Source organism: Oncorhynchus nerka, linkage group LG7 (genome assembly GCF_034236695.1).
Source record: "Oncorhynchus nerka isolate Pitt River linkage group LG7, Oner_Uvic_2.0, whole genome shotgun sequence".
Classification (NCBI taxonomy): domain Eukaryota; kingdom Metazoa; phylum Chordata; class Actinopteri; order Salmoniformes; family Salmonidae; genus Oncorhynchus; species Oncorhynchus nerka.
This window is the reverse complement of record NC_088402.1, coordinates 8,764,379-8,778,773: the sequence shown is the minus strand read 5'-3', so window position 1 is coordinate 8,778,773 and position 14,395 is coordinate 8,764,379. Positions and strand designations below refer to the sequence as shown.

The window sequence follows — 14,395 nt, the reverse complement described above, 5'->3', positions numbered from 1 at the left end:
TATTGCCACTGATCATGACCTTGACAAGGTACACTGTTTCTTAAATGGTTCTTCCTCAGCTCTTAAGGTTCCTTGGAGAGCTCTTGCCCGATAAAATAACCTTTGAGTGAAGTGTGGGGTTCTTGACGTGGCATCAAATGGTTCTTCAGAATTCTAAAAGGTTCTTGAAAATGTATGGAAGCCTGCAGCTGTGTCCCTTTCATAGCACACAGCAAATTGGGCAGTCTTAGCTAGTGTTGATTTTTCAGTGTAAAGTTTCTAGTGTTGATCCAAGAGTTAAATCAGGTGGTGTAAAAAGAACCCCAGTGTTGGTGTTAATAACCAGAGTTTAACCACACATCATATTTCCCAGCATCGTAGCCTAGTGGTTAGAGCGTTGGACTAGTAACCGGAAGGTTGCGAGTTCAAACTCCCGAGCTGACAAGGTACAAATCTGTCGTTCTGCCCCTGAACAGGCAGTTAACCCACTGTTCCCAGGCCGTCATTGAAAATAAGAATATGTTCTTAACTGACTTGCCTGGTTAAATAAAGGTAAAAAATATATATATATATATTTCCCAGCATGCTCTATTGCAGGTAGATTTTTTTAGAAGTGTTTGTTTCAACATCTGTTTCTGCAGGTACATTGATTGATTGATTAATTAATGTTATGCTTTTCAAATATGTTTTATTTAATCTTTATTTAACTAGGCAAGTAAGTTAAGAACAAATTCTTATTTTACAACGGCAGCCTATCCCGGCCAAACCCTAACCCGGACGACGCTGGGCCAATTGTGTGCCGCCCTATGGGACTCCCAATTACCGCCGGGAATCGAACCAGGATCTGTAGTGACGCCTCTAGCACTGAGATGCAGTGTTTTAGACCGCTGCACCACTTGGAAGCCCTAAACATAAATAAAAGCATTTTTCTAAACTATTCCAATCTGTTACTTGGACTTATTGCACACGTTGCTGAAATGCTAGTTACAGTTTAAATGGTTTATGTAGTGTGATATTTTAAATCCTACCCTGGCAGTCATTCTGATTGCATGTTGCAGGTGAATAACAAATCCAAATGTTGGATATTCCCACACTTACTTCGCAAGCCAGTATAATGTGATTTGCAGTTTGATGCAGCCTGTAAACTAGGCCCTTAAAAAGGGAGTAAACTTGGAGTTTCAGGATACTGTATTAGGGTAAAACTAGGCCCTTAAAAAGGGAGTAAACTAGGATTTTCAGGATACTGTATTAGGGAAAAACTAGGCCCTTAAAAAGGGAGTAAACTAGGATTTTCAGGATACTGTATTAGGGAAAAACTAGGCCCTTAAAAAGGGAGTAAACTTGGAGTTTCAGGATACTGTATTAGGGAAAAACTAGGCCCTTAAAAAAGGCCTTATGAAATATGTATTGAAATTTGAATGACAACATTCACTTAGGAGGCCACTTGGTGAAGGCCACAAGACTAAAAATGAATACAACAATCATGTCTGTCACTAGCAAACACAGCCATGGTGGTAATAGTAACTTGAAAATTCACTAGAAAAAGGGACCCTGGGAAATATGTAAATAAGGCGTAAAACCACACAGCAACTCTGGTCCTAGAGGGCCGAAATGGTTCAGGTTTTGTTTGGTTCTTCATAGAACCTTCCCATTTTGTGTTTTTTTTCAGAGACACTAAAATGGTTCCCGTACAGCACTGCTCTGAGGATGCATAGTTGGATGCAACTTTATTATTATTATTTTTTAGGGGCAGACAGGGAAAATAAAAGTTACGAAACAAAGCACTGGAACTTACAGAACCACCACACTTAATAAAATTCTACTTCCACTCACAGGAAACAGGAACTTCTTGACTTCCTCCATGGCGTGCGCCATACGTAGGTAAGCCTCGGGCACGGGGGCAAACACCTCGATGAAGACATGCAGCTCCATAGACAGGTGTGCGTACTTGGCCTCGCCACCTTTCCTCAGACCCTCCTCCTGAAGCAACAACACAGGACAGTTAGAGAGTTAATTGAGGAAGACCAGCCCCTTCGGTCTGGGTGTGTAACGTGCCAGGTGTCTGTAACGTGCCAGGTGTGTAACGTGCCAGGTGTGTGTAACGTGCCAGGTGAGTGTAGCGTGCCAGGTGAGTGTAACGTGCCAGGTGAGTGTAACGTGCCAGGTAGGTGTAACGTGCCAGGTGTCTGTAACGTGCCAGGTGAGTGTAGCGTGCCAGGTGAGTGTAACGTGCCGGGTGAGTGTAACGTGCCGGGTGAGTGTAGCGTGCCGGGTGAGTGTAGCGTGCCAGGTGAGTGTAGCGTGCCAGGTGAGTGTAACGTGCCAGGTGAGTGTAGCGTGCCAGGTGAGTGTAACGTGCCAGGTGAGTGTAACGTGCCAGGTGGGTGTAACGTGCCAGGTGAGTGTAACGTGCCAGGTGAGTGTAGCGTGCCAGGTGAGTGTAGCGTGCCAGGTGAGTGTAGCGTGCCAGGTGAGTGTAGCGTGCCAGGTGAGCGTAGCGTGCCAGGTGAGCGTAGCGTGCCAGGTGAGTGTGCCAGGTGGGCGTAATGTGCCAGGTGAGCGTAACGTGCCAGGTGTCTGTAACGTGCCAGGTGTCTGTAACGTGCCAGGTGAGTGTAACGTTCCAGGTGAGTGTAACGCGTGCCAGGTGAGCGTGCCAGGTGAGTGTAGCGTGCCAGGTGAGCGTAGCGTGCCAGGTGAGCGTAGCGTGCCAGGTGAGCGTAGCGTGCCAGGTGAGCGTAACGTGCCAGGTGGGCGTAACGTGCCAGGTGGGCGTAACGTGCCAGGTGAGCGTAACGTGCCAGGTGTCTGTAACGTGCCAGGTGTCTGTAACGTGCCAGGTGTCTGTAACGTGCCAGGTGTCTGTAACGTGCCAGGTGTCTGTAACGTGCCAGGTGAGTGTAACGTGCCAGGGGAGTGTAGCGTGCCAGGTGAGTGTAACGTGCCAGGTGAGTGTAACGTGCCAGGTGAGTGTAACGTGCCAGGTGAGTGTAACAGGTGTGCATCAGCTCACTCACCTTCGCCTTGTCCCTCATGGAACCTTTGCCCAGTACAGAGATCTTGGCCCCAGTCTCTTCCTGAAGGCGTTTGATTGTGTTGCCCTGAGGGCCAAGAATCTTCCCCACAAAGTTGAACTGGAAACAGGACAAACAAGACAGGTTTAGACCACAGAATATCTGCGAGGTTCCTTGTGTACCAGCGTGCAGGGAAGCATATGGCTGTGTGTTCTGTACTTGTTGCATAAACCATAGTGTTTCTGTGTGGGTCATTAGTGGTGCATGGGTCACCCGCACCCACACGCTAATAACCCGCACGTAACTGCTAATAACCCACACGTAGCTGCTAATAACCCACACGTAACTGCTAATAACCCACACGTAACTGCTAATAACCCACACGTATCTGCTAATAACCCACACGTAACTGCTAATAACCCACACGTAACTGCTAATAACCCACACGTAACTGCTAATAACCCACACGTAACACGTAACTGCTAATAACCCACACGTAACTGCTAATAACCCACACGTAACATGTAACTGCTAATAACCCACACGTATCTGCTAATAACCCACACGTATCTGCTAATAACCCACACGTATCTGCTAATAACCCACACGTATCTGCTAATAACCCACACGTAACTGCCGACTATACATGTGATTAAGTGGAAGTCAGAGGCCACACCCCCGACCTGCTAATATAGAACATGCTCTGTAGGATACAGTCAGAGACGGCAAAATTACTTTTGACGGGGGGGTGCACGATTTTTTGACAGGGGGTGCGATTTTTGATTTTTTGACAGGGTGGGGGTTTTTTGACAGGGGGTGCGATTTTTTGACAGGGTGGGGGGTGCACGATTTTTTGACAGGGTGGGGGTGCACGATTTTTTGACAGGGGGTGCACGATTTTTTGACAGGGGGTGCGATTTTTTTGACAGGGGGTGCACATTTTTGACAGGGGGTGCACGATTTTTGACAGGGGTGCACCATTTTTTGACGATTTTTTTTTTGACAGGGGGTGCACCATTTTTTGACAGGGGGGTGCACCATTTTTTGACAGGGGGGTGCACCATTTTTTGACAGGGGGGTGCACCATTTTTTGACAGGGGGGGTGCACCATTTTTTGACAGGGGGGTGCACCATTTTTTGACAGGGGGGTGCACCATTTTTTGACAGGGGGTGCACCATTTTTTGACAGGGGGGGTGCACCATTTTTTGACAGGGGGGGTGCACCATTTTTTTGACAGGGGGGTGCACCATTTTTTGACAGGGGGGTGCACAATTTTTTGGGGGCCTAAATTAGATGTTTCTGCTTAGAATTCCCAACATTTTTGGTAGGCTATTTGATAGTGAACTTGTCTACAATTAGATAGATGCAGCTTCTCTTCTGTCGTTACATGTTGCCCTATAGAAAACTAGATAAACTCTGGCTCAACAGAATGTCATAAAGGGATAGAATGAATGATGTCATAAAGGGATAGAATGAATGATGTCATAAAGGGATAGAATGAATGATGTCATAAAGGGATAGAATGAAGGCTTCAATCTAGTTGACGTCGATACATTTCTCTGTCATTTCTTCTTCTTTTGCAGAGATGACCCTAAACACGACTGCCCTGCAGATATAACCACAGGAACAGCGGGTTATGAGTCAACCCACACATCACTATGGGTCATATCGCCTTTCCCAATAGAAATGTGTCAGACCTTCAATAGTGTAAGGAACTGGGCAACAAAACCATTTGAAACATGAAGCAACTGTAATGGAACAATTGTGCAAGCCGCAGACTGGTAGAACGGCTGTACACACCACACCCTGTGGTCACGCAGCCTGTGGTCACACGCACCCCGTGGTCATATGCACCCAGTGGTCAGGCACCCCGTGGTCACAGGCAGCCCGTGGTCAGGCAGCCCGTGGTCAGGGAGCCCGTGGTCAGGCAGCCCGTGGTCAGGCAGCCCGTGGTCAGGCAGCCCGTGGTCAGGCAGCCCGTGGTCATAGGCAGCCAGTGGTCATAGGCAGCCAGTGGTCATAGGCAGCCCGTGGTCATAGGCAGCCCGTGGTCATAGGCAGCCCGTGGTCAGGCAGCCCGTGGTCATAGGCAGCCCGTGGTCACAGGCAGCCAGTGGTCATAGGGCAGCCCGTGGTCACAGGCAGCCCGTGGTCAGCAGCCAGTGGTCATAGGCAGCCCGTGGTCAGGCAGCCCGTGGTCATAGGCAGCCCGTGGTCACAGGCAGCCAGTGGTCATAGGCAGCCCGTGGTCACAGGCAGCCCGTGGTCATAGGCAGCCAGTGGTCATAGGCAGCCCGTGGTCATAGGCAGCCAGTGGTCATAGGCAGCCCGTGGTCACAGGCAGCCCGTGGTCACAGGCAGCCCGTGGTCACAGGCAGCCAGTGGTCATAGGCAGCCCGTGGTCATAGGCAGCCCGTGGTCATAGGCAGCCCGTGGTCATAGGCAGCCCGTGGTCATAGGCAGCCCGTGGTCTCGCAGTGGTCAGGCAGCCCGTGGTCACAGGCAGCCAGTGGTCACAGGCAGCCAGTGGTCACAGGCAGCCAGTGGTCATAGGCAGCCCGTGGTCATAGGCAGCCCGTGGTCACAGGCAGCCAGTGGTCACAGGCAGCCAGTGGTCATAGGCAGCCCGTGGTCATAGGCAGCCCGTGGTCTCGCACCACGTGGTCATAGACAGCCAGTGGTCATAAGCAGCCCGTGGTCATAAGCAGCCCGTGGTCATAGGCAGCCCGTGGTCATAGGCAGCCCGTGGTCACGCACCCAGTGGTCAGGCAGCCCGTGGTCAGGCAGCCCGTGGTCACAGGCAGCCAGTGGTCATAGGCAGCCCGTGGTCATAGGCAGCCCGTGGTCATAGGCAGCCCGTGGTCATAGGCAGCCCGTGGTCTCGCACCCCGTGGTCATAGGCAGCCCGTGGTCACAGGCAGCCAGTGGTCATAGGCAGCCAGTGGTCAGGCAGCCCGTGGTCATAGGCAGCCCGTGGTCACAGGCAGCCAGTGGTCACAGGCAGCCCGTGGTCATAGGCAGCCCGTGGTCACAGGCAGCCAGTGGTCACAGGCAGCCAGTGGTCATAGGCAGCCCGTGGTCATAGGCAGCCCGTGGTCTCGCACCACGTGGTCATAGACAGCCAGTGGTCATAAGCAGCCCGTGGTCTCGCACCCCGTGGTCATAGGCAGCCCGTGGTCATAGGCAGCCCGTGGTCACGCACCCAGTGGTCAGGCAGCCCGTGGTCAGGCAGCCCGTGGTCAGGTAGCCCGTGGTCACACGCAGCCCGTGGTCAGGCAGCCCGTGGTCATAGGCAGCCCGTGGTCATAGGCAGCCCGTGGTCAGGCACCCCGTGGTCAGGCAGCCCGTGGTCATAGGCAGCCCGTGACCACTGGCTGCAAATGAGCCGTGGTCAGGCAGCCCGTGGTCACAGGCACCCCGTGGTCATAGGCAGCCCGTGGTCAGGCAGCCCGTGGTCACGCACCCAGTGGTCAGGCAGCCTGTGGTCATAGGCAGCCCGTGGTCACAGGCAGCCAGTGGTCATAGGCAGCCCGTGGTCACAGGCAGCCCGTGGTCACAGGCAGCCAGTGGTCATAGGCAGCCCGTGGTCACAGGCAGCCCGTGGTCACAGGCAGCCCGTGGTCATAGGCAGCCCGTGGTCATAGGCAGCCCGTGGTCACAGGCAGCCCGTGGTCACAGGCAGCCCGTGGTCACAGGCAGCCCGTGGTCACAGGCAGCCCGTGGTCACAGGCAGCCCGTGGTCACAGGCAGCCCGTGGTCATAGGCAGCCAGTGGTCAGGCAGCCCGTGGTCATAGGCAGCCAGTGGTCATAGGCAGCCCGTGGTCATAGGCAGCCAGTGGTCATAGGCAGCCAGTGGTCATAGGCAGCCCGTGGTCACAGGCAGCCAGTGGTCATAGGCAGCCCGTGGTCATAGGCAGCCAGTGGTCATAGGCAGCCCGTGGTCATAGGCAGCCCGTGGTCACAGGCAGCCAGGTCATAGGCAGCATGGTCAGGCAGCCCGTGGTCACAGGCAGCCCGTGGTCATAGGCAGCCCGTGGTCATAGGCAGCCCGTGGTCACAGGCAGCCCGTGGTCACAGGCAGCCCGTGGTCATAGGCAGCCAGTGGTCAGGCAGCCCGTGGTCTCGCACCCCGTGGTCATAGGCAGCCAGTGGTCATAGGCAGCCCGTGGTCACAGGCAGCCCGTGGTCATAGGCAGCCAGTGGTCATAGGCAGCCCGTGGTCATAGGCAGCCAGTGGTCATAGGCAGCCCGTGGTCATAGGCAGCCAGTGGTCATAGGCAGCCCGTGGTCATAGGCAGCCCGTGGTCTCGCACCCCGTGGTCATAGGCAGCCTGTGGTCACAGGCAGCCAGTGGTCATAGGCAGCCAGTGGTCAGGCAGCCCGTGGTCATAGGCAGCCCGTGGTCACAGGCAGCCAGTGGTCATAGGCAGCCCGTGGTCATAGGCAGCCCGTGGTCTCGCACCCCGTGGTCATAGGCAGCCAGTGGTCATAGGCAGCCCGTGGTCTCGCACCCCGTGGTCATAGGCAGCCCGTGGTCATAGGCAGCCCGTGGTCACGCACCCAGTGGTCAGGCAGCCCGTGGTCAGGTAGCCCGTGGTCACACGCAGCCCGTGGTCACACGCAGCCCGTGGTCATAGGCAGCCCGTGGTCATAGGCAGCCCGTGGTCATAGGCAGCCCGTGGTCAGGCACCCAGTGGTCAGGCAGCCCGTGGTCAGGCAGCCCGTGGTCATAGGCAGCCCGTGGTCAGGCAGCCCGTGGTCATAGGCAGCCCGTGGTCACAGGCAGCCAGTGGTCATAGGCAGCCCGTGGTCAGGCAGCCCGTGGTCATAGGCAGCCCGTGGTCATAGGCAGCCCGTGGTCATAGGCAGCCCGTGGTCACAGGCAGCCCGTGGTCACAGGCAGCCCGTGGTCATAGGCAGCCCGTGGTCACAGGCAGCCTGTGGTCATAGGCAGCCCGTGGTCACGCACCCAGTGGTCAGGCACCCAGTGGTCAGGCAGCCCGTGGTCAGGCAGCCCGTGGTCAGGTAGCCCGTGGTCACACGCAGCCCGTGGTCACACGCAGCCCGTGGTCAGGCAGCCCGTGGTCATAGGCAGCCCGTGGTCATAGGCAGCCCGTGGTCAGGCACCCCGTGGTCAGGCACCCCGTGGTCAGGCACCCCGTGGTCAGGCAGCCCGTGGTCATAGGCAGCCCGTGGTCATAGGCAGCCCGTGGTCATAGGCAGCCCGTGGTCATAGGCAGCCCGTGGTCATAGGCAGCCCGTGGTCATAGGCAGCCCGTGGTCATAGGCAGCCCGTGGTCATAGGCAGCCCGTGGTCACAGGCAGCCAGTGGTCATAGGCAGCCCGTGGTCACAGGCAGCCCGTGGTCATAGGCAGCCAGTGGTCATAGGCAGCCCGTGGTCACAGGCAGCCAGTGGTCATAGGCAGCCCGTGGTCAGGCACCCCGTGGTCAGGCAGCCCGTGGTCATAGGCAGCCCGTGGTCATAGGCAGCCCGTGGTCAGGCAGCCCGTGGTCATAGGCAGCCCGTGGTCAGGCAGCCCGTGGTCAGGCAGCCCGTGGTCATAGGCAGCCCGTGGTCAGGCAGCCCGTGGTCATAGGCAGCCCGTGGTCAGGCAGCCCGTGGTCAGGCAGCCCGTGGTCAGGCAGCCCGTGGTCAGGCAGCCCGTGGTCACACATCGTGCAAAGTTCTGCCTACCATGTAATCACCATATAAATAGAGTTTTAGTGCTACTTAAAATAACGAGGGACCAGGAAATGGATTAATAATCCATTTCATAATAAATAAAACACTTCTTATTCTCCTTCTCTCTCCTTCTAATCAGCTGCTGACACTGGGACCCTGGGTGACCAGAATCTCTGACCGATTAGGGAACCTTACTCAAATACAACCAGAACTACTCTAGACATCAACGCTCTGATTTAAGGAACCCTGTCTAGAGAAAGTTGGCAGTCTCCCTGGTCTAAGTGGAGTCACCTACTGTATCTTAGTCTATTCTACTGTATCTTAGTCTTTCTACTGTATCTTAGTCTATTCTACTGTATCTTAGTCTGTTCTACTGTATCTTAGTCTGTTCTACTGTATCTTAGTCTGTTCTACTGTATCTTAGTCTATTCTACTGTATCTTAGTCTGTTCTACTGTATCTTAGTCTGTTCTACTGTATCTTAGTCTGTTCTACTGTATCTTAGTCTGTTCTACTGTATCTTAGTCTGTTCTACTGTATCTTAGTCTGTTCTACTGTATCTTAGTCTGTTCTACTGTATCTTAGTCTGTTCTACTGTATCTTAGTCTATTCTACTGTATCTTAGTCTGTTCTACTGTATCTTAGTCTGTTCTACTGTATCTTAGTCTGTTCTACTGTATCTTAGTCTGTTCTACTGTATCTTAGTCTATTCTACTGTTTTCCAAAGGCTCCCTCTTGTCCCTCTGCAGCAGACATATGATGAGAAATATGTTTGGAACATGGAACTGTATAAAATCACAGTATGGAATCACAATACAAATAGAATCATGAGGAACTATATACATATCGTATCGGCACCTTGGGGGAGGGGGGGGTCAAACAGTATCCGAGGGTAAGCCTTCTACCTCTCTTCTACCTCACTGTATGGAATCACAATACATATAGAATCATGAGGAACTATATACATATCGTATCGGCACCTTGGGGGAGGGGGGGGGTCAAACAATAGTAAGTTGGCCAACATTTAGACACTCCTACTCTGTAATCTCGTTTGATTCCCCCCCCCACAGTCACCCATGCATTCCAAGCCCTGCTGCTGAAGGAAGGGGAAAAGAGAGGTGGAAGGCTTACCCTCGGATACTGTTTGACCCCCCACACAGTCACCCATGCATTCCAAGCCCTGCTGCTGAAGGAAGGGGAAAAGAGAGGTGGAAGGCTTACCCTCGGATACTGTTTGACCCCCCACACACAGTCACCCATGCATTCCAAGCCCTGCTGCTGAAGGAAGGGGAAAAGAGAGGTGGAAGGCTTACCCTCGGATACTGTTTGACCCCCACAGTCACCCATGCATTCCAAGCCCTGCTGCTGAAGGAAGGGGAAAAGAGAGGTGGAAGGCTTACCCTCGGATACTGTTTGACCCCCCACAGTCACCCATGCATTCCAAGCCCTGCTGCTGAAGGAAGGGAAAAGAGAGGTAGAAGGCTTACCCTCGGATACTGTTTGACCCCCCACAGTCACCCATGCATTCCAAGCCCTGCTGCTGAAGGAAGGGGAAAAGAGAGGTGGAAGGCTTACCCTCGGATACTGTTTGACCCCCCCCCCACAGTCACCCATGCATTCCAAGCCCTGCTGCTGAAGGAAGGGGAAAAGAGAGGTGGAAGGCTTACCCTCGGATACTGTTTGACGGGTATGAGCACGCGTTCCTTCAGTTTGATATTCTTGACGGTGAAAAGGTCCAAATACGCGTCTCCTCCTTCCTTCTTGGGCTCACCTTTCTGGATTCTCTCGATTTCTACAAGGGAGAATTAAATTCATTCTCACACAAAATCTTACTATGTTATAACAATTTAGATACCACTTAATGTAATTACTGTGAAAACATTAAAGCCGCAATAGGTCTTTTTTTTAGGGGTGGGGGCGACCTGACCAAATTCACATAGAAATGTGAGTGATAGATCTGTAGATACGATCTATGTGAGATATTTCTATGCTCTCTATTCTTACTTTTACTTTCGATTTTGTACATCAGCTCCAAACAGCTGAAAATGTAAGAATTGTGGGTCATTGAAAATATATATCACAGCGGTTAAGATGATACAATGATTCTCTACACAGCTTTTTTTTTTTTTTTTTGGGTCAAATAATTTCAGTTTATCTAAACTAGTCCAAGTTTTGCAACCAGGAAATGGCAGAGCTATTTCTGCATGTTACACCTCTAATTACCAGACCATTGACTTGTTAGAAGTCATACAGTCATGGAAGAGCCTTAAAGTCTATAGTACGGTACAACGCCATTCATTTCAGACCACCGCCTCACAGCCATGGAAGAGCCTTAAAGTCTATAGTACGGTACAACGCCATTCATTTCAGACCACCGCCTCACAGCCATGGAAGAGCCTTAAAGTCTATAGTACGGTACAACGCCATTCATTTCAGACCACCGCCTCACAGCCATGGAAGAGCCTTAAAGTCTATAGTACGGTACAACACCATTCATTTCAGACCACCGCCTCACAGCCATGGAAGAGCCTTAAAGTCTATAGTACGGTAATTCATTTCAGACCACCGCCTCACAGCCATGGAAGAGCCTTAAAGTCTATAGTACGGTACAACACCATTCATTTCAGACCACCGCCTCACAGCCATGGAAGAGCCTTAAAGTCTATAGTACGGTACAACGCCATTCATTTCAGACCACCGCCTCACAGCCATGGAAGAGCCTTAAAGTCTATAGTACGGTACAACGCCATTCATTTCAGACCACCGCCTCACAGCCATGGAAGAGCCTTAAAGTCTATAGTACGGCATAACGCGACCGCCTGACAGTGTCTCAGCCACATGCAAACGTGTCAACTACACTACCAGCTGGGAGCCAGAGGTCTGCTAGTGTCTGGGTGGCTGCTGTGTCTGGGAGCCAGAGGTCTGCTAGTGTCTGGGTGGCTGCTGTGTCTGGGTGGCTGGCTGCTGTGTCTGGGAGCCAGAGGTCTGCTAGTGTCTGGGTGGCTGCCAGAGGTCTGCTAGTGTCTGGGTGGCTGCTGTGTCTGGGTGGCTGCTGTGTCTGGGTGGCTGCTGTGTCTGGGAGCCAGAGGTCTGCTAGTGTCTGGGTGGCTGCTGTGTCTGGGAGCCAGAGGTCTGCTAGTGTCTGGGTGGCTGCTGTGTCTGGGTGGCTGCTGTGCTGCACACACATTGAACCATGTGCCACTATGCATCTATTGTTCTGTACTTATTCAACCAGTCACAACACTACTACAGCCATGTACAGGCTCTGTAGCACGCTAGTCATATCTAGCACTACAATCTGAATGATTATAAAGGTCTGGACAAAGGTTCCACGGTGAGATATACAGTAGCTAACTTATGCAACCTGTTTTACACCTGTCATACACACCTGTATAGTAGGCATGTATTTAGCCATATCGTTCAGACAGCATTTGGTTGACATTTACATTTTAAAAAGGTGACAGGACAGTCACAGCCGGGTCCCAGTCTCGGTCTTTAGGATGAGCTCGTGACAGATTATCTTTATCGAGGTCAGTAACATCAAACACGGCATCGGGCTGATTTAACCTGACATTTCCAGGTAGCTTTGTGATTCACTGCGATACATTTATCTAGCAGCAATGAAGAAGCACCCCTTCATGTGTGATCACAAAAGACACTGACTGGTATTGATAGTGTTGCACACGCGTCCCAACAACACACGCACACAATTTATGAAAAACTGACGAACGCTTTTTTTTTCTTCTCACAATTCAGGCCACATCCGGCTACACAATTATCTATAAAACTAGATCCGCACCCCCATCAAATGGTAGGCTAGAGTACCAGTGCTAGATTTTAATTCCAGAAGGTCCGTGTTGTAATGAGAAACACATGGTTGGAAAGGACCTATGGAGAAAACATATTTCATCGTGGAAAAAGTGTGTCAGATCCAGCTGGAAGTCGAGGCTATACACCTTCCGGAGACGTTTAACAACCTTTCAACGTCTTATCTGTAATATGTTGATCGTCTGATTTAACAGAAGGGGCGGGTTTCTAAAACACAAATTAAGCGCAGGCCTGGACTAAAACCTACTGTAATTTCAATGAAGATTCTCCATTGAAGGTCATTTTTTGGTCCGGGACTAGACATCAACGGTGTCCGGGAAACCGGCCCATAAACATATAGCGTCTATCACTGACCGAATAGGAACAGGACACGTGTTTTTGCAGACAAACCCTACCATACATTATTACACTGTGGCGATACAAATATTGTTACACACGCAGTTACAACGTGTCAACATATCGACACACAAGTTATAATGTATCAAATTGAAGCCGTTACAAGAACCTAGCCTAGTTGTCTTTTCCACGCTCACAACTTTCGCTTCAATAGTAGGCTATACAAAATAAACAACCACAACTGGTAAGCGTTGACATGTGATTATACACATGTCAAAGTGACCTACATCCAGCTCTGAATATCATTCTTTCTATCCAAAATAAACTATATTTTAGGCCTACCAACCAGAGAACAGGAAACATACTTTTCAGTTTTGGTGATAGTGATTTGCTGTGACCTACTATACCACACACACACAATAAAGGGCTGTACTGTATCTGCCAGACAACAACAAAAAAGACCCGAGAGCATCCTATCATACTCCCTCTCGGGGTTGCGGACATTGGCTATAGAAAACCCATTCTGTCCATGTATAGAGGGAGCTGCAGCTTTGAAAGAAGGATTTTGGTTAGGCTACTTCTTGCGCATTTTCAAGTGAGTTCGGTATTTCAGAAAGGGGAAGTTCGTAAACTCGACTAGAAATGGTTCCCATTCAACCATTAGTTTCCAACGCTAAAACCGTGTCTAGATCACGTGTCACACTGTAGCCGAACTGCGGTGTGGTAACGGGTCGTAGAAAGGCTATGAAAGGATGTGTTGTTTGCAGGGTTTTACAGAACCGCTATACCCGTCCCGTTTGGTGCACACAATCCAGCCTGGGTGCGTCCTTTTCAAAACGCACAAAGCAACAACAACAACAAAAAACTTAACGCATAAAATATACATCCTTTTGAACGAAGGACGCGGCAAAATGTTGCTAATGACATTTGTTTTTACCTGCGGATAAAAGTTTCATCGCGTGCGTAAATGACACGTCCAGACTGTCTTTCTCCGCGAGGAGCTCCGGGAGATATTTGCCTTCTTGATTCTCCATTTTGAGTTGGAAATCAGTTAGAAATGCGAATTGGGCAATTAAAAACAAACTTCGGGTGGATAGAAAACATAAACAACAACAGTAGAATAAATAGTCCAGTAAAATGATGTAATCAGTGCGTGAATATCCACTTATTCGTGCAGATTAATTTCGCTGCTTCGCATGTATTGCTCTCGCTGTTACCGCACGGCTGCTGACGAGGGCGGCTGGGTGCTCCTGTCGCGGCTTTGCCTGTTGAAAATGGAGACGGATGCATGCGACTGTCGAATAAAGAATTAACGGAAGTGAGCTCAGTGAGATAGGTTTACTGCCCGCTGCTTTGGCGCCACCCAGTGGCGATTTTGGCATATAAATCTTGGTGGGGCAACAAAAAAAAGTGGTGTGCATGCCAGCAAATCCACTACACAACACAACACTAAACAATACATTACATTACATTAGTTGCTCCATAACGGTGACAAACGGTGCCCACACATGGCCTACATAAAGCTGCCCCAACAGAAGTCCCAACATCTTACC

At 51.1% G+C, this 14,395-nt stretch overlaps 1 protein-coding gene across 2 annotated transcripts in view; it reads right to left on the bottom strand.

Annotated features, from left to right (window-relative positions):
• The window catches only part of LOC115121384 (KH domain-containing, RNA-binding, signal transduction-associated protein 1-like), a 28,752-nt gene extending 14,631 nt beyond the window's left edge, over nucleotides 1-14,121 (bottom strand). For both annotated transcript variants that reach the window (XM_029650464.2, XM_029650465.2), the window contains exons 1-4: nucleotides 13,780-14,121; nucleotides 10,346-10,470; nucleotides 2,997-3,113; nucleotides 1,813-1,959 (exon numbers count right to left, since the gene is read on the bottom strand). In XM_029650464.2, coding sequence (XP_029506324.1) covers nucleotides 1,813-1,959; nucleotides 2,997-3,113; nucleotides 10,346-10,470; nucleotides 13,780-13,876 — 486 coding nt within the window. In that variant the 5' untranslated portion in view covers nucleotides 13,877-14,121. The remainder of the gene's footprint in view (nucleotides 1-1,812; nucleotides 1,960-2,996; nucleotides 3,114-10,345; nucleotides 10,471-13,779) is intronic.
• Between the last annotated feature and the right edge of the window lie 274 nt (nucleotides 14,122-14,395).